The 25,871-nt window shown below is 47.8% G+C and overlaps 1 protein-coding gene across 1 annotated transcript in view; it reads left to right on the top strand.

Annotated features, from left to right (window-relative positions):
- The window catches only part of RPTOR (regulatory associated protein of MTOR complex 1), a 418,321-nt gene that overhangs the window by 87,405 nt on the left and 305,045 nt on the right, over nucleotides 1-25,871 (top strand). The window contains exon 3 of the mRNA XM_030923092.1: nucleotides 8,298-8,380. Coding sequence (XP_030778952.1) covers nucleotides 8,298-8,380 — 83 coding nt within the window. The remainder of the gene's footprint in view (nucleotides 1-8,297; nucleotides 8,381-25,871) is intronic.

The raw sequence follows: 25,871 nt of genomic DNA, 5'->3' as shown, positions 1-25,871 counted from the left end.
CCTACTCTAGATCGCCCACACCCCCCCGACATGCCCCAGTACCCCAACTCCAGATCGCCCACACTCCTCCCCCAACACGCCCCAGTACCCCCACTCCAGATCACCCACACCCCCCAACACGCCCCAGTACCCCCCACTCCAGATCACCCACACCCCCCAACACGCCCCAGTACCCCCACTCCAGATCGCCCACACTCCTCCCCAACACGCCCCAGTACCCCCACTCCAGATCGCCCACACTCCTCCCAACACGCCCCAGTACTCCTACTCTAGATCACCCACACCCCCCAACACGCCCCAGTACCCCCACTCCAGATCGCCCACACTCCTCCCCAACACGCCCCAGTACCCCCACTCCAGATCGCCCACACTCCTCCCAACACGCCCCAGTACCCCCACTCCAGATCGCCCACACTCCTCCCCAACACGCCCCAGTACCCCCACTCCAGATCACCCACACCCCCCAACACGCCCCAGTACCCCCACTCCAGATCGCCCACACTCCTCCCCAACACGCCCCAGTACCCCTACTCCAGATCGCCCACACCCCCCAACACGCCCCAGTACCCCCACTCCAGATCGCCCACACTCCTCCCCAACACGCCCCAGTACCCCTACTCCAGATCGCCCACACCCCCCAACACGCCCCAGTACCCCCACTCCAGATCACCCACACCTCCCAACACGCCCCAGTACCCCCACTCCAGATCACCCACACCCCCCAACATGCCCCAGTACCCCCACTCCAGATCGCCCACACCCCCCAACATGCCCCAGTGCTGCATGGGGAGCAGGGGCCACAGTGCTGCATGAGCTGCTGCCTGAATCTGTGCCTCTTCCGCTGCTTTCTGTGGAGTTGGCTATGAAAGAGGGCTGCAGTGAACACAGCTCATTGAGCCCCACTGCCGGGCCTGCAGCCTTGCGGGACAGCCACTTACTCAGGGTTGAAGGTCTCCAGCAGATTCTGGGAGTAGATGCATGGTGCTGCTTATTTCGTTCTACAGATTAAACATCCAATATGTCAGGTAGCAATATGTGTGAATCCCCTGTGCTTTATGTAGAACCCTGAGGATGGGGCTCATTTTTGGGCAGGATGGGGTGGAGCGGAAGGTGGTCTGTGCTGATGTTAGAGGGGCATGAGAAGCTTGAAAAATAGACGCAGCCTTACCTTTCTGTTTGTTTTTGGGTAACTGTTTGTGCCTGAACCACGCAGGAAGACAGCACTCCTTCCAGAGCTGAGGGAGAGCAGGTGTCCTGTCTGTGAGCAAACAAGGGGCCGATGCCCGGCTCTGGACGGCATGGCCTCCCTGCTGGGTCATCCAGATGAAGCCCGGGGCTGTGGAGTCAGCTCGTGAGAAATGGGATCCAGGTCCTGAGCATGCTGGAACTGGCGAGAAGGGGTCGCAGTACGCACCTGCGTGTCCAGCCCTGCCCCTGCCGACAGCTGAGGCCTCTTTTCCCACCCCTGCTCCTCCCTTCTCTGGATAATAAGATGCTGTTCTAGTTCATAGAAGTGACACTTGTCTCTTTTCAGAGAGGCATGGGAGAGGCTGTTTTGTTTTATGGCCCAACATTAAATGCTACAACAATAATACTGAAAACAATCCTGCTGAGGAACTGTGTGTGCCCCACTCTTGGGGAACCGGCTGTGGCGGCAGAGTGCGAATGAGCTGCATGCTGAGCGGGGGGCGTCATTTAGCGGAAATGGTTTTGTGTGCCAGCTAATGGTAGCTGTTATCCGAAGAGGTGGGAATGCCAAAGGTTTGTCAGATGCATGGAAATTCTGTCATCCCAAGGGAACATTTGGGAGGCTCTTAGCTTTGTTTTTCTCTTCTTAATGCATACACGTGAGCATTAAGAGACCTTGGGTAGATGAGCTGAAAATAGTCGTGATCGCCCTTGGCGGTGGCTGGTGGGTTTACAGAGCACTTGCATGGACTTCGCCATTGATTCTTGCAACCATTAGGGATTCATGGACCAGTCAAGTTGGTTAACAAATATTGGTGAGGTGGAAACGTATATGTTAAGCATAGTGCTATGTACAAGGAACTGTAAGCTGCGCTCTTGCTTTCAAGGCAGTGGTAGTACAGCTGGGGAGGTGAGACTAGGACCATGCAGTAGAACAGAGGCCAGTATGAGGCCAAGCTTGAATGGCCTGGAGGCCAGAGAATGCTGTGGCAGAGACGTCAGGGCCGGCGGTGGGAGGCAAGAGCAGAGAGCCGAAGGAGGAGAGCGAGCTCACACTCTGAGGTCCGAGGGGCTTGGTTTTGGCACACCATCTGGGCTCCCTCTGGGCCTGGGGGGTCAGTAGCACGCGTTAGCCACGGCCAGTCACAGCCCTATGCTCCAGCACAGCTCTGTGCCTGCAGCTGAAACCTTGGCTCTTTGGGGTTCATGGTTTAAAATGCTGTTTTTTCTTTTCTTTTCTTTTCTTTTCTTTTCTTTTCTCTTTTCTTTTCTTTTTTCCTTTTCTTTTCTTTTTTCTTTTCTTTCCTTTCCTTTCCTTTTCTTTTCTTTCTCTCTCTCTCTCTCTCCTTTTTTGAGATGGAGTCACACAGGCTGGAATGCAGTGGTGTGATCGTGGCTCACTGTAGCCTCTACCTCCTGGACTCAAGCGATCCTCCCACCTCAGCCTCCTGAGTATTTGGAACCACAGGCATGCTACCAACACGCCGATTAATTAAAAAAAAAATTCTTGTAGAGATGGGGTCTCATTTTGTTGTCCAGGCTTCACACACTGTTTTCTCTGCCCAGTTGCATTGGTGTCTCAAGGTGGTGTCTCTGCTTCCGTCTGAAGGAATCTGAAAGAAGAAGGTTAACTGCTTGGAGCCCGCCTCTCTCCTCTAAAAAAGTGAGGACTGTTTTTAAAACAGGACATGTTCATCCCCTCATACCTGCTGAAAATCTATATAGCTCCTGGTTTTTGTATAGTACAGCAATAGGCAACACAAGAACATAATCTTGTAGCTATGTGAGGAGTGAGGCCTAGTGGTTAGAACGGTGCTAGACTGTACAAGATGGTTCCTGTACGGCTCCCACCCCAGCCCCACAGACGCCGCAAGGGCTGCAGGTCCCGGCCGAAGCTTTCCTGCCCCGGGTGCCTGCAGCTGTGTGGCTCCGAGCTTTGCCCCTGAGCCGAGGAAGGTCACAGCTGTGTGGCTCCAGGCTTTGCCCCTGAGCTGAGGAAGGTCACAGCTGTGTGGCTCCGAGCTTTGCCCCTGAGCTGAGGAAGGTCACAGCTGTGTGGCTCCAGGCTTTGCCCCTGAGCTGAGGAAGGTCACAGCTGTGTGGCTCCGAGCTTTGCCCCTGAGCTGAGGAAGGTCACAGCTGTGTGGCTCCGAGCTTTGCCCCTGAGCTGAGGAAGGTCACAGCTGTGTGGCTCCGAGCTTTGCCCCTGAGCTGAGGAAGGTCACAGCTGTGTGGCTCCAGGCTTTGCCCCTGAGCTGAGGAAGATCACACACCTCTCCCTGTATACAGGACTGATTATTACAAAATAGACAGGGACGGCGTTATGGTTAGGAGAACAAAGACTCATTAAAAACCATTTCTAATTTCAAAGTAGCCCTTTTGCCATTATGTATTTTCTCAGTCAAAAATGAGTTGTTTAAGGCTACACAACTAATGAGTGACAGAGTCCTTGAAAGCCACAGAGAATTTGCACTTCATTTAGTAGGCAGCACTCAGTTAATAAGTCAATTAACAAATGTTTATTAAGTGTCTACTAAATACAAGGTACAAAGAGCTACAAAGACTCTCTGAGCAGTGAGTGCTGGACAGGCTTTCAGTGCGAACTTTTCACTGAAGGAAAGGACAGCACACAGGAGACTGCACCGAACCCGAGTGTATCCTAAACAGACCATGCCCATGGGCCCCAGCTTGAGGAACAACATGACCAGTGGCCCAGAGGCCTAATCTTGTCACCTATGGGTCCCTCCCCCAGCCCCACTGCTGGGTCTCCACTCTCGACAGCTTTCCATCTACATGGAGCACACAGCCGGCACTGTGGGCTTCTGAGGGGAGGGGCCGGCACTGTGGGCTTCTGAGGGGAGGGGCCGGCACTGTGGGCTTCTGAGGGGAGGGGGTCGGCCTGCGCCCATCTTTAGGGTGGACCGAGAAGGGAAAGACTAGGTCTGTGGTGGCCCTGTCCGTGCCTGGGGCACCACCCTCTTTGGAGTCATTGGGTCAGATTCAGGAATCCAGCTGGGAGGTGGGATGGCCTCAGTGGCGTCGTGAAGTGCTGCGGATTGGGTGGACTCGTTAGCAGTGGATGGTGGAGCGCCAGCTCTTTGGAAGGTGAAATGGATAGGACGGGTAATCAAACTGGGTACACAGGAAGAAGATGGAGAGGTATAAAAAGAAAAAACTGCACCCCTTCAGGCTAACTGAATGCCAGCACTGTCAGTAACCTTTGGCCAAGTCATCTGGCTGCTTTAACTTCAGCTTACCCTTCTGTCCCATAAGGTGGGTTGGACCAAGTTCCTTTCAGTGTAAAGTTCTAAATGTCTTGAAATTCAGAGGGGTTATGCTGAAAATCTTGCAAATAGGAAAATTTGTAAAGAGCTAAATGTTTTATACAAATACCAATTACCGTCTCCTTTTCCATCCACCTACCCATCCACATCATTCATCAAGTTACCCACACACTCACTCGCCGCTGAAGTTTCATTAGTTCTTTCCCAGGTTCCCCTTCAATCGAAACTCATGAAGGAATTAGAGACACAACTACAGTTTTAAATTTATGATCTGTCCACCTCACCCCACATCAGACTGATACTATTGTCAGCAATATCCATGGGGGAATTTAATTTTAGTTTATTTACATTATACTTAATCAAATGCTAAATGCATCGTTTTATTTGACCTCATTCTTTCCTGTCTCTTCCTCTGCTTCTCATTTCAGCTCTCCTACCCAGTGTCCTATTCTTGGGAGAGAACCATGCAATTAACTGACCACAGGGATTCCCAGTGGATAGGAGGTTATAGCGCCATGTAGCTGGTCATAGCCTGGTGAGCAGCCGGCAGTGGCTTCACCCCTCCTGGGTGGGCAGGTGTCCTGACCTGAGTCAGGGCAGGGAGAGTGGGGCCCCTGCCAGGCTACCTCTACTAACGTGGGCCCCTGTGTCTCTGCAGGATGTTGTGAGGGATGCAGGGAAGTGCCACAGAGGCTGCCTCCTGTCAACACTGGGGAGAGGGTGGGATGGGAGAAGGGCCTGGACTTTCCAAGGGATGAAATCCAAGGAGGGGGTACTCCTTGAATGGGAACTCCCTCCCTTCTCCCTCTGTCCGTGGGTCACTGGAGAGCGTGCATAGCGTGAGCCACCGCTGACCATCGTGATGTATGGATAGGTCCTTTATCTCTGTACGGAGGAGACCATTTCTGTTTTCTTACCATAGATGATAGCCGTGGGCTGCGACCATGCTGGCTGCTGCAGTTAAGTATGGGTGACTGAACTCAATGCCTTCCAGCCAGCCCTCTGCGCTCAGTGCCTTCCAGCCAGCCCTGTGCGCTCAATGCCTTCCGGCCAGCCCTGTGCACTTGCTTTGCTCCTCCATGCATGTGGCAAGGCCTGCTCTTTGGCATCTGTTTCTTAAAGCTATTTTTTGCTTTCCTTTGCTTTGTTTATGCACTTCGTGGCCCCAATTTTTTATTTTTCAGATCCCAATCCATTCCTAACTTGTGGGTCTGATCACAGCACAGTTGATTTGGATCACTGTGATTTTTTTTGAGACCTTAGAACCTTGTTCCTGAGAGAAATGAAGACCAGTAGGTAATTTCTGAAGTCACGGATTACAGATTATAACAAATTTACCACAATTCTTCCAGAGAAGTTAAATATTACCTGATTTTTACCAAGCTTTTTTCAGCCAGAGGTGTCCATTGAATTAGAACCATTGAATTAGACTTTCCAGAAAGTTAGGACCTGGCATCTCTGTTTTGAGAAGCCCTTGATGACATTGACCTATCTATGGACGAAGGCCCTTTCCAGTTGTAGAATCTTATTAATGTCATGATATTTATTTATTTATTATTATTATTTTTATTTTTTTTATCAGAGCAGCATACATATAGCTAAAAAAGAAAAAATTAAATAGTGCCCAAAACTATACAGGCACCTGTCAGCGATACTGCGGGTTTGGTTTTAGACAACAGCAGTAAGCGGGTCACATGAACGTTTTGCTGTCAGTACATATAAAAGTTACCTTTACACTGTACTGTAGTCTGTGAAGTGTGCCGTAGCATTGTGTCCAAAAGAACATACACACTTTTACTTAAAAACTGCTGAAAAATGTTAATGATCACTTGAGCCTTAGCGAGTCGTAATCTTTTAGCATTTAATTGGCTGACAGAAGGTCCTGCCTTATGTGGATGGCTGCCAACTGATGGGGCGTGGTTGCTGAAGGTAGGGGTGACTACGAGAATTTCTTAAGACACTAACAAAATTTGCTGTGTTGATTGGCTCTTGCTTTCACACAGCATTTCTCTGTAGCATGTGGTGCTGTTTGATAGCATTTTACCCCCAACAGAGAGACCTGGAGTAGTTGGCAGATGCTTTCTGGAAAATGAATGACATGAGCCTGTCACATTAAGGAAAGCACCTGACAGTGTTTGTTTCCATTGATAAAATTTGAGATTTCAAATAAAAAAAATAAAATGTGGAAACCTTATACCTACCACTATGAGCCTGGTAACTTCTTTGTTGTTGCGGTGGTGGTGGTGGTTTTTGAGACAGAGTCTCACTCTGTCACCCAGGCTGGAGTACAGTGGTGTGATCTCAGCTTACTGCAACCTCTGCCTCCCGGGTTCGAGTGATTCTCCTGTCCCAGCCTCCTGAGTTGCTGGGATTACAGGTGCCCATCACCACGACGGGCTAATTTTTGTTTTTTTAGAAGAGATGGAGTTTCACCATGTTGGTCAGGCTGCTCTCAAACTCCTGACCTCAGGTGATCCACCCATCTTGGCCTCTCAAAGTGCTGGGATTACGGGGTGAGCCACCACACCTGGCTGAGCCTGGCAACTTCTTAGTACTTAAGACATTTCTGATGAGATCATGATAATGTTAATGAGTGTGGATTTTTTTAAAAAATTGGAGAATGAAATGTATAAGATCTGTATAGTTCAACGAGCCGATATTTTCCAAATGGTCAATGTTTGATGGTACAAAATAATATATGGGTAAAAAAATCCACTCAAGGTGCAGCAAAGAGCAGTTAATTTTAATGTGATAGCATACAAAAAGTTCGTCGATGTGGTTTCAGATAGTACATCTCATAATCTGAAGGAAATTACCACTTGATAATTTTTGGTGTAGTATCAAACAAAAAGAGTCATGATTATGTAAAATAGCATTTTAAGATACTCTTCTGTTTTCTAATGATAAATATGTGTATGAGGTAGGGGTTTCCACGTGTGCAGTCACTGAAACCATGAATTGCCACAGGCGAATGCAAAAATGGATGAGAATCACCCATCCTGTACTAAACCACATATTCCAGAAATTCACAAAAATGCTGCTCTTCTCACTAAACTTTTTTGGAAAAAATAGTTATTTTTATAATAAATATGTTAAAATACAATGAGTTTGTTATTGTTTTTAAAATGAAGAAAGAAATATTTAAAAAATCTTATCTGAATTTCACGTAGAGTAGATATTGATAGATACAACAACATAAGTCAAAGCTCTTTGGGGTTTTCAATAATTTTAGAGCACAAAGGGGTCCTGAGACCAAACAAGTTTGAGAACTGCTGATTTAGAGGTAATTGCTCTGGAACCCACTCCTGAAATAAACGGGTAAATCCTGGACATGAATGTATGTTTGTGAAACAGATTTTTTTTGTGGGAAAACTGAGTGCAGATGAAAATTAATTAAAAAATGTCACTTCTTTGTCTTTTCTCTCCTCCTTTTCCTGTACCAATGAGAGCCATAGTTTGAACAGGAGGAAGCAGATGCTGTTACTGCAGAGCTGCCTTCTCATAGAAAGCTTGAGCAGGAGCCTGAGAATAAAGCAGTGCAAGTGCGGGAAAGCTGCAGGTGCCGAAATACAAATGAATGTGGGTAGAAGAACAGCAGTCACTTGGCCGTGATGTTAAAACACTGGCTTTCACGGCGTGTCAGCTTGTTTGAGCACCTTAGCTGTTCCGTGAATCTGGTTAACACTGATCAACCTTATGCGTTGTGTGGCTTTTAGTCAAAGGTGACTTTGAAGTGCGTTATATAAGGAGAAACTGTGGAAGAGAGGCCTAGCAGAGGAGGAAACGCAGACATAAAGAACTTTCTCTTTTCCATTGCTTCCTCAGATCCTCTGTCGATGGGTCCTCAGAAAGCTCTGGAAACCATCGGTGCAAATTTACAGAAGCAGTACGAGAACTGGCAGCCAAGGGTAAGCGTGCTTCACTTTCCTTCTTACAGGGAAACTCCAGTTCCTTGGTTTCCAACCCTCTTTGGACCCAAGTGAGAATTCCATGCACACCTTGCCCTTGTGCGGCATGGTGCCTGCGCACTGTGTTTCGTGTGCCTGCGTTCTGCCTGCTGGCTGTTGGTGGCTGTATTGTCTTGACGACGTACACATTATTGTGAGTCTTGCATTGGACAGTCCAACTTATTTTGCTTAAGTTTGTTCCAGATTTTTAGAAAAGAAAAAGTATTCTTGTTGCTCTTAACCATGGTTTTAATTTTTCTCAGGAAATGTATTTTCAATAATTTTTCTTTAACCTCAACTAGTTAATGCTATTCCTCGTGTCTTCAGTTTTCAAATAGTTGCACAAGAAGCACCCAACATTCAAAAGATGACACCTATTATACACTTTGTCTTTGATTCAAAAGATAAGGTTCTTTTTAGGGAGCCAGTTACCAATTAGTGTGTGTGGGTTTTTTTGCTTATATCTTACAGTTTTTTTTTTTTTTTTTTTTTTTTAAAGAAAAGTGGCATAGAGTATAACTCTGTCAAATTGCCTTTAAGATCTTAAGTTACTTGTAATCCACCCAAAGACCTTTAGCCTTTCTTATTAACTGGTTTGGAGATTTAATAAATTTAATAAAATACTAGGAATTTGGGTGCTTATGGAGGTGCCCTGTATTCAGCTTTGCGTGGTGGGGACTCGAGTTACCTAAAGGAACATAATGAAGAACGCAGGTTGAGAAAGTGCCTTACCTGCGCGTCTCCTGCGAGTTTTACTCTCCCCTTTTTGATGTAAGCCTCATGGAAACACATGATTTATGCAACCTTTTGAACACTTATTTGGTTGGAATTTTGATTTGTGGATCCTTTATCCATATAATCTGGGATTTAGGGATTCCTTATACGTTATTTACATTCTTAGAGTAAGAGAATAGCCAAAAATGATTTTTTCCCTGCCTTTAAAAATGTCCTTAGGTCATTTCTGCTGTTGCTTCCAGTCGTGAGCTAACTGTTAGGAAGCATCTCTGTGTCTTAGGGTGTACCTTTATGCTTTGCATTACCGACTTGTCAAGTCAACAATAGCAGACTTTTGTTCTTTAGAAGGCAGTGCCTTCATGGGTTTTTTATTGATGCCTAATGGCTTTACTTTTTCCTCTCTCAAATTCGTTGCCTCTTGGTGGTTTATGTAAACGTGCCATAGCCTTTTTCTTGAGAGCGCAGTGCGTTTGGGGATGAGATGAGGACTGGAGAGAGATTTGGATGGCGGAGTCCTATAAAAATGTAGTTGAGATGCCTTGTGTTTTCTGTAGAAAATAGCTTCTTTGAAGACTTTGAAGGTACCCTGGGGTCTCAGCATGGTGAGATGGGCGCTTACAGGAGTGTGGGGCAGAGTGGCAGTATTGGAAGACATGGTCGTGTTGGTATATGGCGTGTCATTAACCAACACCATGGAAATTCAGAGGAATGCCTTTCTGGCTACTTCTGGCCATCTCCTGGGTTTGGCTTTGTACCTTTGCGCTTTATTAGATACATTTGTTTAAAAAAGAATGTAACCCAATAAATGCAGATCTACCAATTGTGTTCTTTCTACAATGAGTCTCTGCCATTATAACTAGTTTCTTCTTTTCCAAGAATTATTAGATAAGGAAATATAGCCTTTCAGAATACATGTGTTTAATATTTCAAGATATTGTATGTGTATTCCATTTGCTATGATTTACAATTTTTTTTTTTGAGTGCTAAGAGTTGCTTAGCTGCTTAAGCAACTTAAGCACTTAGTACTTAGTACAACTTAGTACAACTTAAGTACTTAGTTAACTTAACTTAAGTACTTAGTTAACTTAACTTAGTACTTAGTACAACTTAAGTACTTAGTTGCTTAAGTACTGCTAGCTTTATTAGTTTTGCTTGGTAGATACCAGCTTGTTGATGCTAGCTGACAGGAAATGGAATCTTCTAAAGTGGCATCTGTTATTTTTAATCTAAATTTCTGTCTAGGAGCAGATCTCTCCATGGCATTGAGAAGAGGCATCATGAGGTAGGGAAGGCCACCTTTCCATGTGGGTCAGTGATGACAGCCAGAAAGATGACAGTGCAGACTCAGTGCAGGATGGAGGATTCCCTTCCTGTGACAGTGGCACAGTTTTACTCGGACGGCGAGCACAGGTGCAAAGGGGTGCAGTCCTCTGGATGATCTGTAGTCTGGGAAAATTTGTTAAAGTTGGCCACATTTCAAGAATGGATGTGCAAAATAATTTTCTGAGTAAGAGATCATTTGAAGGGCTGGTGCGATAGAGAATGTGTCAAGATTACAGGATGCTTCGGAAAAGGTACCAGCGCAGGCGGGATCCCATCTGGGCTGGTTTATGAAGTGGAATCTGGAATAAAGTATCCGCTGCAGCCTAGAAAGAAGCCGTTCATGCACACAGAGTGGGATCTTTTGTCTGCATTCAGGAAGCAAAACCACAACAATGGATACCTAATATTTGCTTTTCGAATGCCAACACTATTGCATTCATTTTTAAATACAATAAAAATGTTTAAAAATTTCCTGCTACTAACCATGGGTGGGCCTCATCTATTTTAGAAATTAGCCTAAGGTGTCGGATGTCACAGGATACCTCTGACCGGCTCTCTGGTGTGAGCGTGGGGCTGTGCCATATGCACTGGGTAATAATAGCACCTGCCCTGGTGCGCGTGGTACACTTCTCCTCACAGCTTTCCGTGGGTTACAGGACAGAGGGAGGGAGGCCTGGCATAGATAGCGCGGCTGTCAGTGTGGGGCAGACCTCATGCTGCCTTCTAGAGTTTGCACAAAACAGGAAGTACTTAGCAAGCTCAGATGTTTGTGTGCAAGGGGCCTGGTTCCTGACTGTAAATCAGGGTCCTTTGAAACATTGCGAGGCTAAACACGCACCACTTGATTGCACTCTACAGGGCTCTCGAGTTTCTGCAGTAATAAAAAGAGGCTGATGTGCCATCTGCAGTAGAACAATGGGGGCGTTATTAAATTTCCCAGGCCTTCGATGGAAAGACCCATATATCTGGTTTTCTCTTTCTCTGTGTCCTTTATTGCAAGAGTGGAAAACCTTGGGTCATTGAATGGAAATGAGGTTATTTTCATTAAAGTTTGCCGGAGTTGTTGCCGCCACGCTGTCATGGATGGGAGCAGAGTAGGAAATGCCTGTTTCCTCACCGGTAGCGTCCGTCCAGGAGGTGCAGAAAGCCGGACCCCCATCGGTGGCACCAGAGTGGTGCCTGGAAGCCTCTAATGATTTCCTTGCCGATGCTGGAAGCTTGGACTTGTTCTTCCGATGCTGGAACGCTTGCTTGTTCCTCTTCATTTTTCTGGCTTTTGATATAGGTGATTCCAGTGCAAAAGGAATTGAGAGAAACCATGGTGATTATATTTTTTCTGAAGGCTGCCAGCCACTGTCTGGCCTGTGTTTCCTTGCTCAGGCCCATTGAGCCCTTTTCTAAATGATTTATCAGTTTGCCACTGATGAAATGTGTCTTCTGATTAAATTTAAGGCTTTGCCTTATTACCTCGTCGGTGCATAGATTTGTGTTCTGCCAGAGATTGGAGGAAAAATGCCGACCGTTGTTTCAGTGGAAAATTCTGCAGTAAAACCTCACTCATTCCATCATAAGTCTCAAATGAAAGTTTTATTGGGAGTTGGGAGTAGGAGATTATTATAAAGCTGGGAGCATACAGTGAAGAATTTATCTTTTAAGAGAATTTTTCTAACAAATTGGGTTTTCTGGCAGTTTAGTACAGGATGGAAGTTGGGAGCTGGAGCCTGTGGAAAAAGGCAAACAGGAGGGACCTCGCTCTCTGGGTCCTTCTTTCCCTAGAGAGAGGGGACAACACCAGGAGCAGAGGCCACACCTCTTCACTTGGGGTGAGCTTTAATTCTTCCGGTGCCTTAAAAATAAGTTTCTTTGGGAATATGGATCATTTACTAAGGAAGATGAAATAGCGTGGCAGTGCCTCCACTGACTGAGTCCGTGCGTCGGGCAGGTGTGTCTAGAGGAGGCGACGGAGGGTGCTCCTCAGTCACGGAGCCAGGTTGTTGTAGGAACTCGTTCTCATCTTGTCCAGGTCTGCAAGTAGTGAAGGCAGCAAGTCCCGTGTGGCAGCCGTGGGGCTTCCAGGGAGCTGAGCGGTCAGGTTGAGTCAGTTTCCATGTGGCCAACAGTTCTTAGTTATCCACGCACAGCCCTGGTTTGTGGATTACAGTGAACAGGTTTTGAATGCCAGCTTCCCTTCAGTTCAGCGTGCTTCTCAGATGTGACACAGTTAATTTGTGGTTAAGGGATGAAAGTTGGTTTTACTGTTAGATAAACATGTTTTTTATAGTGCCTAACCCCAAGCAGAGTATGTTCAAGGAGAGAACAAAACAGCTCCCAAGATCTGGTTCATTAGCCCAGTAGAAATTGTTATTGCATTTTAATGTAAATGACAATCATCCTTTCCATGGTATTGATAATAGAGTTGTTTGTATGCTTTTATGAGATGCTTTGATTGAATCGAAGCTGATGACTATACCTCCTGTTGGGAGGAGAGGGTTCGGGGAGCAAGGGGGTTGTGAAGGCCAGTGGTGGACTGTTTTGGTTCTACTTTGGACACTTAACAGGTGTGTCTTTTGGATTTTAGGCACAAGTGTCACTTGCAGAACTGCATGTTTATGTGTAATTCCATGTTGTATAGGGGTTTGTAGTGAGGATAATTGGAATCCAGACGTCTTCTCCTTGTCCCTGAATGGGGCTGCTGCTTGACCTGTCCGCCTCACGGGGAGTGTCGTGTGGCCATGTGTGACAAACTGTGAAACCCTTGGTATTGAGTGCTCCCGCCGCTAGGTGTGGTGGAAGGCACCTAGTCAGGCGGCTGGGTTGGCTTTGGGGAGCGCTGCACGGATGGCTTCTAAGATCCACGTGTCTTCTTTTCCCTGGGATGATTAGACAGGCCTCTGCTTTGTGGGCAAAGCAGTTGGTATCAGCACAAGTCACTCGCTTGCCTGTGCCCCCCACCCCCAAATGTTTTGAGATGAATTTTATAGATGGGTGCCGATATGGCTTGGCTGTGTCCCCACCCAGATCTCATCTTGAATTGTAACTCCCACAATTCCCACATGCTGTAGGAGGAACCTGGTGGGAGGTAATTGAATCATGGGGACGGGTCTTTACTGTGCTGTTGTCCGTAGTGAATAAGTCTCACGTCCCTGCATGAGCTCTGTTTCGCCTGCCACCATCCATGTAAGATGTGAGTTGCGCCTGCTTGCCTTCCGCCATGATCGTGAGGCCTCCCCAGCCGTGTGGAACTCTAAGTCTATTAAACCTCTTTCTTTTGTAAATTTCCCAGTCTTGGGTATGTCTTTATCAGCAGCGTGAAAATGGGCTAATACAGATGCAGTGAAGACCCATAAATAAGTGAGTTCTACCTTTTCTTAGGATTTTCAGGGTCAGATGTGGATAATCGGGGAAGAAGCAGCTAAGTTGCCCTAGAACAGTATCCTACATCTGGAGGTGCTCCAAAGCTATTTGTGGAACAGCCCAAGGTGGACTATTACTCACAGTGACTCCTGCTTAGGGCATTCACGTTGCGACATTAGTTCCAAATTGACAGTCCAGTTCAGCTGGTGAAAATGGCCCTATAATTGCGATTGGCAGCATCCCTGGCATGCTACCCTGATGCCATTACCATTCCATCATCCATCCCTGTCTTGCTGTCTGCCCTGCCGCCAGCCCTCCCTCCTCCTGCCCACACTCACCTGACTTCCTTCTCTGTGGGTCCTAAGGTTGGGCTTCATGCACCTTGAGTTTCTGTGACAAGCTGCCAATGAGGACTCATGGGCAAAGGCGGAACTGTGGGTGGATGGCTCACAGCTTGCATAATTCAGTACCTGGTGTGAAGCACTTTGCCTGTGTACTCGTTACAGTTGCAGGATGGTACAGACCATATCTTCTGGTTGTCTTGGGGTTAACTGTTGCGTTTTGACAGTTTCGCTTAACTGCTTACTGCCCAGAAAGTTAAGAACTGTTCTATGACCAGCATTTTACTTATATTTTTGCCTTGGCCTCAGCAGTGCTCTCCCACTTCGTCTTCCCTCCTTGCTAGCGCTTCTCGCCTGACAGCTTTTACACGTGCGTGTCGTGTTCGGTGAGAATTCTGATTCATGCTCTTCAGCCAGAAGCCTTCGTAATCAGCTCTGCCCACGCACTTCCTGCCTTGCCCTGTCCCCAGAGGCCATGGTATTGGAAGCAGCTTCTGGAAGCGAGGTTAGATTATGCAAAGCAGTTTATTCCGGACTCTTTAGACCAATTGTACCAGAGTGTAAAGGTGTTGCCACCCACTGCCATCCCTCCGAGTACCTTAGTGACGTGACCTATAAATTCTTTTAGGCACACCAAACACATTACAGAAAGAAGAACGAAAGAAAGGCATCATTCTGCAGCTGCCTGGAGGATGGCAGCCAGTTGTGACTAGACCCCTCAGGGTTTCAGTCCATTGGAGCTGGTCCCGGAGGGGCCCTTGCTGGCCAGCCCTGTGTTGGACTCTTGCTCTCTGAGACCACCGAGGGGATTCGCTGGAGAGCCCATTTGGGATTGAAGAGCACGCGTGTTGACTAGAGTGGGTTGCAGCATGGGCCGCAGCCCGTTTAATCACGGCCCAGGGAGGATCGGTGGAGTCCGCCTCCTCCCCTCTGCCTCGTAGGTCCACAGACTCGTGCTGGGCTCGCCGCTCCTTCCCTTCCTGGGTGGGCGCACCCCTCTCACTGGCAGGGAAACTCCCTGGGAAATGTGGTCTCCTCTCTACCAGTGCACTGAGGGGTGCGGGGGGGGGAGAGCTTAACTGTGGAAAGAATGTGAACTGGTTTAGTTCTGGCTTTGCCACTTCTTAGAAATGTAACTTTGGACAAGTTAATATTTACTTGTTACTTTTACAAGTTACTATTTACAAGTTACTTTTAAGATTTGTACATGCAAATGAGAATTAATGGAGAGAATAAAAGTATGTAAAGCATTTGCACCAGGGAGGCCATGGTGGTTGGTCATCAGATCCTTACTTCCTGTCCCTTTCTGTCCCTTATCCCTTCCTCTCCCTCCTGGTTGAGGTGGTGGAGGCCATTCCCAGAACATTCTGCCCAGAGTCTTGCTGCCTTAAGCCCCTTCCCATCCTGCCTTGTCTCTGATTTTATCCTCTTGCTGGTATCTCCTCTTCCTGACTCTCCTCTATTAATTGACCTACTTGAAGTGTAATATTTTTAGAGAGAAATAGGGGCTTAGCTCTGTCCTTAACAGGCCTCTTGAAGATATTATCTCTCATCATCATGTTCCCTTTAACAAGGGAGTTGTCTGTGTGTGTGACAAATTGCAAATGAGGGCCCCCCACTGTCAGGCTGGGACTAAAACCGTAGCTCAGCTGTCGTGGTTTCACAGATCTCACGTGCCATGTGTGTTTCCTGAGTTAACTTGGGGACCGTGATACAGAGCGATGTGGAGATGGCTCTGAAGGACAGGCAGGTGCCTGGCGAGGGTTGGAAGTGCTGCTTTGAAGTCAGAAAGTGGAAGATGTGATGATGTGTTAAAGAATGGAAAGCTAAATTTGGAGGTGACGATGAGGAACCCACCGTATGCTCACCATATGCAACTACGAAGAGTTGTAAAATCCCGCTCCAGCCAAATTGGAAAGTGCTGATCAAGGGGGAAACGATCAATAACAGATTGGAGGGGGACGGCCACTTCAAAGTGTCTGCGGGACTTGATTTCATTTTGCAGGGAAAACCATATGTCACAGTGGTGTTCTTGAATTTGGGTGTTCACGGAGGCTTCTGGACAGCTCCCTCCCAAATGTCCACAATTTACTTGTTGGTGTGACACATAATGGAGATTTTTAAAAAATGGACATATAAAGCACGTAACGTCAAGTTCACCGTTTCAAAATGTACAACTCGGCTGGGCACAGTGGCTTGCACCTGTAATCCCAGCACTTTGGGAGGCCGAGGTGGGCAGATTACCTGAGGTCAGGAGTTGGAGACCAGCCTGGCCAACGTGGTGAAACCTTGTCTCTACTAAAAATATTTTTAAAATGTGCCGGGTGTGGTGGTGGGCGCCTGAAATCCCAGCTACTTGGGGGGTTGAGGTGAGAGAATTGCTTGAACCCGGAAGGTGGAGGTTGTAGTGAGCCACGATTGCGCCACTGCACTCCAGCCTGGGCGACAGAGTGAGACTCCATCTAAAAAAAAAAATGTACGACTCAATTGGTTTTTAACATCTTTGCAATCTTGTGCAACTGTCATAACTGCCTAGTACCAGAACACTTTCCTTACCCCAAAGGGAAACCCAAAACGCATCGGCAGTCACTTTTCATCTCCCCTCCCCGCAGTCTGCCTTCTGTTTCTGGAGATGCCTGTTCTAGGTTCTCCACACAAACGGAGCCGTACAGTATGTGGTCTTGTGCGTCTGGGCTCTTCACTTAGCATCTTGAATGTTTTTTTTTTTTTTTTTTTTTTTTTTTTTTTTTGAGACGGAGTCTTGCTCTGTCGCCCAGGCTGGAGTGTGCAGTGGCCGGATCTCAGCTCACTGCAAGCTCTGCCTCCCGGGTTTACGCCATTCTCCTGCCTCAGCCTCCGGAGTAGCTGGGACTACAGGCGCCCGCCACCTCGCCCGGCCAGTTTTTGTATTTTTTGGTAGAGACGGGGTTTCACCGTGTTCGCCAGGATGGTCTCGATCTCCTGACCTCGTGATCCGCCCATCTCGGCCTCCCAAAGTGCTGGGATTACAGGCTTGAGCCACCGCGCCCGGCCGCATCTTGAATGTTTTTAAGATTCATCCATGTTATTGCATGTATCAGTAATTTAATCCTTTTTGTGTGTGCATGTGTAGAGATAGGATCTTGCTTTGTTGCTCAGGCTGGTCTTGAGCCCCTAGCTTCAAGTGATCGTCTTGCCTCAGCCTCAACTCTTTTTATAGCTGAAAATCCATTGTATGGATATCCTACATTTCTATTTTATGCGTTCATTTGTTGATGGACACTTTGCGTGGTTTCCACCTTTTGGCTATGAATATGTACATACTCGTGTTTGTGTAGGCCTCTGCCCAGGAGTGGGAGTGCTGGGTCATATGGTGACACTGTGTTTTACCTCCCTGAGGCACTCCCCATCTATTTTCCACAGTGGCTGTACTGTTTCTCCACGTCTGCTGGCAGTGTATGAGGGCTCCAGTCTGTCCACCTCCTCCCAACATCTGTGACTTCCTGTTTCTTTCATTGTTGTTATTGTGATCGGTGGCATCTCACGTGGTTTTGGTTGGCATTTCCCTGGTGATTAATGACGTTGCCCTTCTTTTCATGTGCTTATTGGCCATTTGGAGGAAAGTCTATTCAAGTCCTTTGTCCATTTATTACTTGGGCTGTTTGTCTTTATTGTTGAGTTCTAAGAGTTCAAAATGGAGACTTTTGAGTTGAATAAGGTATAATTTCTGTTGTGAGGACTTGTTTCCTTTCCAAATAATATGTGTGATGTCTGCTGAGAGCCTCATGATAACATTTAATTCTTAAAAGAGCCTTGGCCTTGATAATTTGTTTCATAAAACTATTAAGAGGTTCAGCCAAGCACCGTGGCTCATGCCTGTGGGAGGCCAAGACAGGAGGATCCTTTGAGCTCGGGAATTGGAGACCAGCCTGGGCAACATAGTGAGACCTTGTCTCTAATTGAAAAAGGAAAAGAGGTTCTATGACTATTGACTATACTGATCATATATATAGTATATAATTTAATACCAATCCCTTAAGATTCCTGTGTGTTTTCGTTAGGAGTCTTTTGGTTTTCTTAGAGCTGTGGTCTCTCCACCTGGAGTGTATGTCGGGAGAAAGCTCCTGTCGGGGTGAGTGCAGGTAGAGTGGCTGAGGAGCTGGACCTCTGTGAAGTCTGGGTGCGGGTTGGAGGCTCATGGTGGACCAGGAGCTCAGCAGGAGATGGTGCGTGTCCACGCCAGTGCCCGGTCTCCACCGTGCTGCAGCCCTGTGGGTCTCTGCTCCCCACCCGGCAGTTACCCTGCAGGACGTTCCTACGCCTCCCTGTGTGTGCGGGCTGGGTGCTTCCTTTCTGATGTAGTCATCTTTGATGGGACTCTGTCTGTTTGGGCCCAGGGGTCCCCACAGGAGCCAGCTGCGCTCACATGCTAGTGGTCCCTGGTCCTAAACCACCTTCTGACCTTTCCTCTGTTGCTTCAGCTTCCGCTCTCTGCCCACTGCATTGCGTCACTGGATTTTCAACATTAAATTTCCCCCACAAGAGTGTTCGATGCTTCACTGGATGGCCAGGCTGTATGGCCCGTGTAAAAGACAGACAAGTGCCACCCAGGGACAAGGGAGTGTGTGGTTCAAAGTCCCTGAGAACAGATGCCAGGCTCAGGTGGTACCATTTACTTCCAGCAAGAGGAGAGAGAGGGTACGCCAGATCCAGTGCCTTGTGATGTGGCCCCTAGGCCAGGGGGTCATACCCTCATTTTGGACTACAGTATTAGGAGATTCCCCCACGCTGTGGTGTCTGAAACACAGAAAACTGGGGGCATGCCTGAGGGCCATTGATGCAGGTGCTGAGGCACAACAGGGGAGCCATGGAGGCGGACATCGGGAAAGACCCTCCCAGGTGAGGGCCGCACGGGCTGTGGTGAGGGCGCTCCCCTCGGTGGGCTCCCGGCCCAGCACGTGGAAGACTGAGTGCAGTCCACTGCCTTCCCAACCTAGAGAGGCCGATCAGCTCTGCTTAGCTTCACGCGGTCCCCCGGGTAACTGGCCCATCTGCAGGTAGGTTCTGAGGGAGTGAGGCAGTCCTCTGTAATCACCTGTGATTGGAGAGCTGGGTGGCAGGATTTAAAGCGCATGGCAGAACCGGGAGGATTACTCACGGCTTGTATAAGGAAGGGTTGCTTCTAAAGGGCCTCATGTGTGGCAGGCTCCTTAATCAACACGCTGCTTACCCCAGACTGGAACATGCCCTAAGGTCAAGTCATCTTTGTGTAGAATTTTTAGTTATAAGTTTTGTTTTTATAAACAAAAATCTTAGCTAAATTCCAACAAAATTCAAGAAGAAAGCACAGATAATCAGGGAGAAATAACTCAAGAGTTGAGGAAATCGAGAGTCATAAAAGAGTGCTTTGCAAAACTTTGCAGATAAATTGGAAAACTTGTATGCGATGCATAATTTTCTAGGAAAATATAAATGACCATAAGTGACCTCAGAAAAAATAGTAAAGAAAAATAAATGGATAAACATAGAAGAAAGAGAAAGTTACCAAAGCATTCCTTTTCTAATCCTCCTCCCTCTGAAGGATTTCAGACTTGGACAAAACACAGAATTATTTAAGACTTATTTCTGTTACGGGAAGATATCTAAAACATAGTTTGTTTATTAATTTAGAGACAGAGCCTTGCTCTGTCACCCAGGCTGGAGCGCAGTGGCTCACTGCAGCTTCCTGGGTTCAAGCGATTCTCCTGCCTCAGCCTCCCAAGTAGCTGGGACTATAGGCACGTGCCACCATGCCTGGCTAATTTTCGTATTTTTAGTGGAGACTGGGCTTCACTATGTTCACTGTGTTGGCCAGGCTGGCCTCAAACTCCTGACCTCAAGTGATCTGCCTGCCTCGGCCTCCCAAAGTGCTGGGATTATAGGTGTGAGCCATATGTTTTTTTTTTTTTAATTTATTTTTATTTATTTGTTTTTATATTTTTAGAGGGATCTTGCTCTGTTGCCCAGGCTAGAGTTCAGTGATGCAGTCATAGCTTACTGCAGCCTCAACCTCCTGGGCTCAAGCTCTCCTCTTGCCATACCCTTTCGGGTAGCTGGGACTACAGATGTGTGCCACCATGCCCAGCTAATTTTTAATTTTTTTTTTTTGTAGAGGTGGTGGCTTGCTTTGTCACTCGGGCTGGAGTGCAGTGGTGTGATCATGGCTAACTAACCTTGAATTCTTGGGCTGAAGTGATCCCCCTGCCTCAGCCTCAGGAGTACCTAGGACTACAGGTGTGAGCCACAGTGCCCAGCTTAAAATACATCAAATTTAAAATGCAAAAGAAGAAACTGTATTCAACAGTTTTAGTGTATGCACATATGACTGATAGGAGTCAGCCGTTCCTGCTTGTCATATGTAATGTGTGTAGGTGGGTGTGGCATATGTGTACATGGGTGGGTAGATCCATAGATAGATGGAGGGCAAATCGGTGGATCTGCCCCTCCTCCACTCACTCAGATGCCATGGAGTGAACATGGAAGGGGGACATCAGCCTGTGGCTTCCTTAGTTGTTCTCGTTTTCCTTCACCTCTTAGTGTCTTGCTGTGTTGACTCATTCTAGTATTGAAAGCAGCATGTTGGGTCAAAATACATTTTTTTTTCCTTTGAGGCGGAGTCTCGCTCTGTCATCCAGGCTGGGGTGCAGTAGCGCAATCTCGGCTCACTGTAACCTCTGCCTCCCGGTTTCAAGCGATTCTCCTGCCTCAGCCTCCCGAGTAGCTGGGATTACAGGCATGTGTCACCACACTCAGCTAATTTTTGTATTTTTAGTAGAGACGGAGTTTCACCATGTTGGTCAGGCTGGTCTCAAACTCCTTGTAGGTAAGCCACCCACCTTGGCCTCCCAAAGTGCTGGGATTACAGGTATGAGTCACCATGCCTGGCCTCAGAATACATTTTGAATCCGGTCTGTACTGACTTCAGAATCTGACTCCAGAATAAAATGTGATTTTAAGGGGCAAGGGTACCACAAATGAGGCGAAGCATAGAACGTTTGTCACCATGACCTGGGGCAGACGCAGAATGGGACTTTTACCTTTTTACACAAAACCCTTCTATGTGCCTTCTGTTTTAAAACCATGACTATTTTTTGCTTTAATAATAGGCAACTAATTTAAAATACCTATTCACCATGTGTCATCTCAAAGTAGGAAGGGGACTTTGAGGCAGAAGGAGCCACTTGGGACTTTTGCCTTTGGGTTGTGACATTTGTCACATAAGAATGTTAAACGAGGCTGGGCGTGGTGGCTCACGCCTGTAATCCCAGCACTTTGGGAAGCTGAGGTGGGCGGATCATCTGAGGTCAGGAGTTCGAGACCAGTCTGGCCAATGTGGTGAAACCCTGTCTCTACTAAAAATGTAAAAATTACCTGGGCGTGGTGGTGGGCACCTGTAATCCCAGCTACTCAGGAGGCTGAGGTAGGAGAATTGCTTGAACCTAGGAGATGGAGGTTGCAGTGAGCCGAGACTGCGCCATTGCACTCCAGCCTGGGTGGCAGAGCAAGACTCTGTCTCAAAAAAAAGAAAAGAATGATAAATGAGAAACATGTCTGAGTAAGTTGATAATAACCCTTCTTACTAAGTATCAGATAAAAATTCCATTCAAAGAGAAAGTGTTATGTCATGTCATAGTTTAATTGGCAGTTTTTTCCTCAGTGACATAGAAGACAGTGATGCATCGTACAACCTTTGGCACCCTAGAGTTTATGAAAAAGTGGCATCTGTTCTGTAGAAATTATAGTCACACTCTGAAGAGCAGAGTTGGGGACAGAGTGGAGCTCCAGGAAGAGCCTGATGATGACTGGCCTCCCACAGGTCTTCCCAGAGACCCCTTCGCCACCCATGATCACCCCCTGCCCCGTTTCCCATTTTCTTTATATTCTACCCTTTTGCAGCAAGGGACTAACAAGGGCCATGCGCGCCTGGCAATACAGGCAGTCCCATCCTTCCCTCAAGCCCTAAGTGACCCCTGCTGGCCGTGCTCACAGTAACGACTGCTGGAAGGATGGTCAGCCACTGTCCCGGATGCAGGCAGCCCCTTGGTCCCCCCATTCCCATCGTTCCCCACCCCATCTCCCCACCCTTCTCTCAGCAGGAACCTCCTCCATGCCACCCCCAATCAGCTTCCTAAAGTGCCCTGTGACTCTGGCTCACCTGCTGGAAACAAGGCAAGGTCAAGGTCAAGCTCCAACCCCCAGCCCAGCTGCCCTTGGCCTTTTTCCTCTCCCTCTGCTGTGTTTCCTCCTCTTGGGCCTGCTCATCTTTCTCGGGCTCTTTTTCTTCGTTGTCTAAGTCTCGCTACCGACCCACCCCACTTAAGGTTCTCTCCTGCTGCCATCTTCTGTCAGCCCTGGCCCCTGAGCACGGGAGCAGGACTGGAAGTGGCAGGGGTTGAATGAGCTGAGTTAGGGTGTGAGCATGGCTGACTTGATGAAATCTTAAGATTTGGGGGAGATCTGAAGTGCCTTGTTCTCGAAGTCTGTATTGATTGTGGATGGATTAGGAGGAGGAGAGCAATTCCCAGTCTCAGCACAAGGCAGGTGGCTGTGAGGAGCAGATGGAGTTCACTGTTGTGAAGGCAGAGCCGGAGAGGCAGAGGTGGAGGCCGCCGTGGCCAGGCCAGCTCTCTAGGTCTCAGCAGAGGAGCTGAGTGGGAGCCCCAGAACTCTCCTTGCTCCTAGCAGGCCCCAGCTAACAACCCTTCTCTACCACGGTGTTGAGCTTTTGATTGGGGTGGTATGAGCTTGTAGGTCAGTTGGGGAGACCTGGTGTTTTGCAGCCGTGGCAGTGGCGGCTTCTTGGGCTATTCAGCTCTGCTTTTGTATGTCCGTCGATGAGGTAGGAGTGTCTCTCCCTGGTGCTCTATGCATGTCTTATTAAGTTGCTTCTTAGAGTTTCTGTTGCTGCTAGGAAAGGGATCCTCCACCCCCCACCCCCTTTCTTAGTGGGTTCTTAGGATGGTGCGTGAGAGAGTTGCTCTCTGTTGCCTCCTGGTTCTCCCAGGATGGGTTTTTTATCCAGTGGTTCCAAGACAGTGGCTGTGATGAATGGAGTTGCTGAGAGTCTCTTGGCATTTGGACTCCACACCATTCGAGATTCATGGTGCTGCACACCAGGGCCTCAGTAATTCACAATCTAAACAACAGATTGAGAGGTGTACAGAAAGGGCCATTCTGTTTTCCATTTTGTGTATTTCATGTCTCTCTAAATCTCTTGAAGTTTAGAATACCCCTTTTTCATATGCCTTTCTAAAAACTTTTCTCCAGGCAATTTTTAGATGCCATTTATATGTAGTAAAATGCATAGATCTTAAGTGTTTAGTCTGATGAGTTTTGACAATTGTATACTCCTGTTTAATCACACTCAAAGCAAGATAGAGAACATTTCCACTCCCCAGAAAGCTCCCTCAGTCACCCTTTCCAGTCAGTTTCTCCTGGCCGAGGCCCGTCGCCTTCTGCCTCCTGTCACCAGAGGCTAGTTTTGCCCACGGAACTGCCCGATGGGTTCGTCTTGTCTGCTGCACAGACAAAACCAATTCATTGTATTGTAGGAAAGACAGAGTTTAACTCAGAGCCATGAGGTAGAAGGACAGGAGTTTTATTATTACTCAAATCAGCCCCTGGGAGGACTCAGAGACTAGGGTTTTATGGATAATTTGGTGGGGAGCGGCTGGGGTATAGGTGCTGCTGATTGGTTGCGGGGGGGTGAAGTCATGGGGTGGGGAAAATGGTCTTCTGCGCTGAGTCTGCCTCTGGGTGGGGCCTCAGGATGGGCCCAGGTGGGGTCAGTTGGTTGCCAGATGCAAAACTCTGAAAAACATCTCAAGAGACCAAGCTTAGGTTTTGTGATGGTGCTATTTTCTGTAGAAGCAATTGGGGAAGTCACAAATTTTATAGCCCCTGGCACGACTCCTGAGCAGCAAGGAATTATAGAAAGGCAAGCCAGGGATGATGGCTGGATATCATTAGTGACATTTACATCTTAGCAGAATCAGACTCCTCACATAATCCTAATCTCATGGCTTTCCATAGTCTTAAAAAGGTGCTTTCAGTCCCTGAACCAGGAGGGGACCAGTTTTAGGGAGGGACTGTTGTCATCCTTGCTTTAAAGTTCAACTGCAGACTGAATTCCTCCCATGGTTAGCTGTGCCTGCATCCGGCAATGGGTGAGGGCAGCCGCCTGTGAGGCTAGGAGGGAGGTGGAGTCAGCCTTGCCAGCCTTTCCTCCCGGTCATAATCTTGCCCAGGTGGCCTCACTTACTTTTTACCTTTTTCTACAGTGACCACACGTGATGTATTCTTTTGCTTTTGCGTTTGGCCTTATTCACTCAGGGTGAGGCTTCTGAGACTCGTCCAGGCGGCAGCTCATTGCTGGATGCTCCGGAGCCTGTATATCCGTGCGGTGTGCATCCACACTCCCTCTCCCGCAGGTTCACACCGCACCTGTTTCCAGTGACTGGCTTTTAGGGATAAAGCTGCCGTGACTGTTGGGGTGCAAGTCTTGTGTGGACCATATATTTTCATTTCTCTTGACCGTATGGGATTGCAGGTCATTGGGTGGTTGTATGTTTCTGGTTATATTTTGCAAGCCACTCTAAATTGACAAAAATGACAACAATCATCTCTTCCTTTGCAAAGCCAGGCAATCTGCGAGGAATCTTACTTACACTTCCCTCCAGCACTCTGGAGACATGGGAGCGTAGGCGTCAGTGAGCTGGGAGCTATTTGGTTGTCTTTGAATTCTTAGGTGAGATATTGACATTATTTCCCCTCAAACGGGGCATGTTCCTGAATGGCAGGGAGTGAAGGGAGCCTGTGCCTACGTTTGTGCTTATTATGGAGTGTGCACATGGATCTGTGTACCGTGTGGAAAATAATAGAATGAATTGTTTTTATGCATTACTGGGCTTAAGAAATGGAAGGTGACTTTGCCTTTGAAACCCCCTCTGAGCCCCTCCCCAGTCACAGCCTCCTCTGTCTTCCTGAGCTCATCCTGTCCTGATTGGGCCTCGTGCCTTCCTCTGCTTTTCCTGAGAGTGGTTCTGTGCGTGTGCATGTGTGCAAGCAGATGTGTGCACGAGATGGGCTGGCCTGCCCTGCCCTGCTTTGGCACGGAACCGTCCTGCGCTGGGTGTTTGTTCTGAGGGTCCTCAGGCTCCCCTGCTCTGCATCTTCCCCGTGACAGCCACATGGGCTTTTGCTCCTTACCCTGTCGTGGCTGAGACAGAAACCCTTGGAGGACTCGCTTCTGTTGGAGCAAAATGCAGGCCTCCTCCAGGGCTGCGTCTGGGAGGGACTCGGGTGATGGAGTGTTTACGACTTAGGGCAGAGGGCTCTCACGTGCACACCGTCTCGTGCACACCATCTCGGCTGTGGAGCGCCCCCGTTCCCTGGAAGGTCTGCTGTCCTATCCGTGCTTACGGGGGCTGGGCTTCCAGGCTTCCTGTTCTTCCTTAATGATTAAAAATACGATTTCTTCTTTAATGCCCAGCACAAATGCATTTAGCTGTGTTTATTTTTGTTCCCTAAGTAACAAGCAATCCTGAGAAAATAATTTCTACACTCAGTATTGATTCTCTGCTTCAGGTGCTAGGGTTTCACCCCCCCACTGAAGCTGCTGCTGCTGCTGCTTCACCCTCTCCTCCTCGATGGCCTCCCATCCTCCAGGCTCCTCCCTGCTT

The sequence above is a fragment of the Rhinopithecus roxellana genome, chromosome 19 (assembly GCF_007565055.1).
Source record: "Rhinopithecus roxellana isolate Shanxi Qingling chromosome 19, ASM756505v1, whole genome shotgun sequence".
Lineage (NCBI taxonomy): Eukaryota > Metazoa > Chordata > Mammalia > Primates > Cercopithecidae > Rhinopithecus > Rhinopithecus roxellana.
This window is presented reverse-complemented; position numbering and strand designations above follow the sequence as displayed.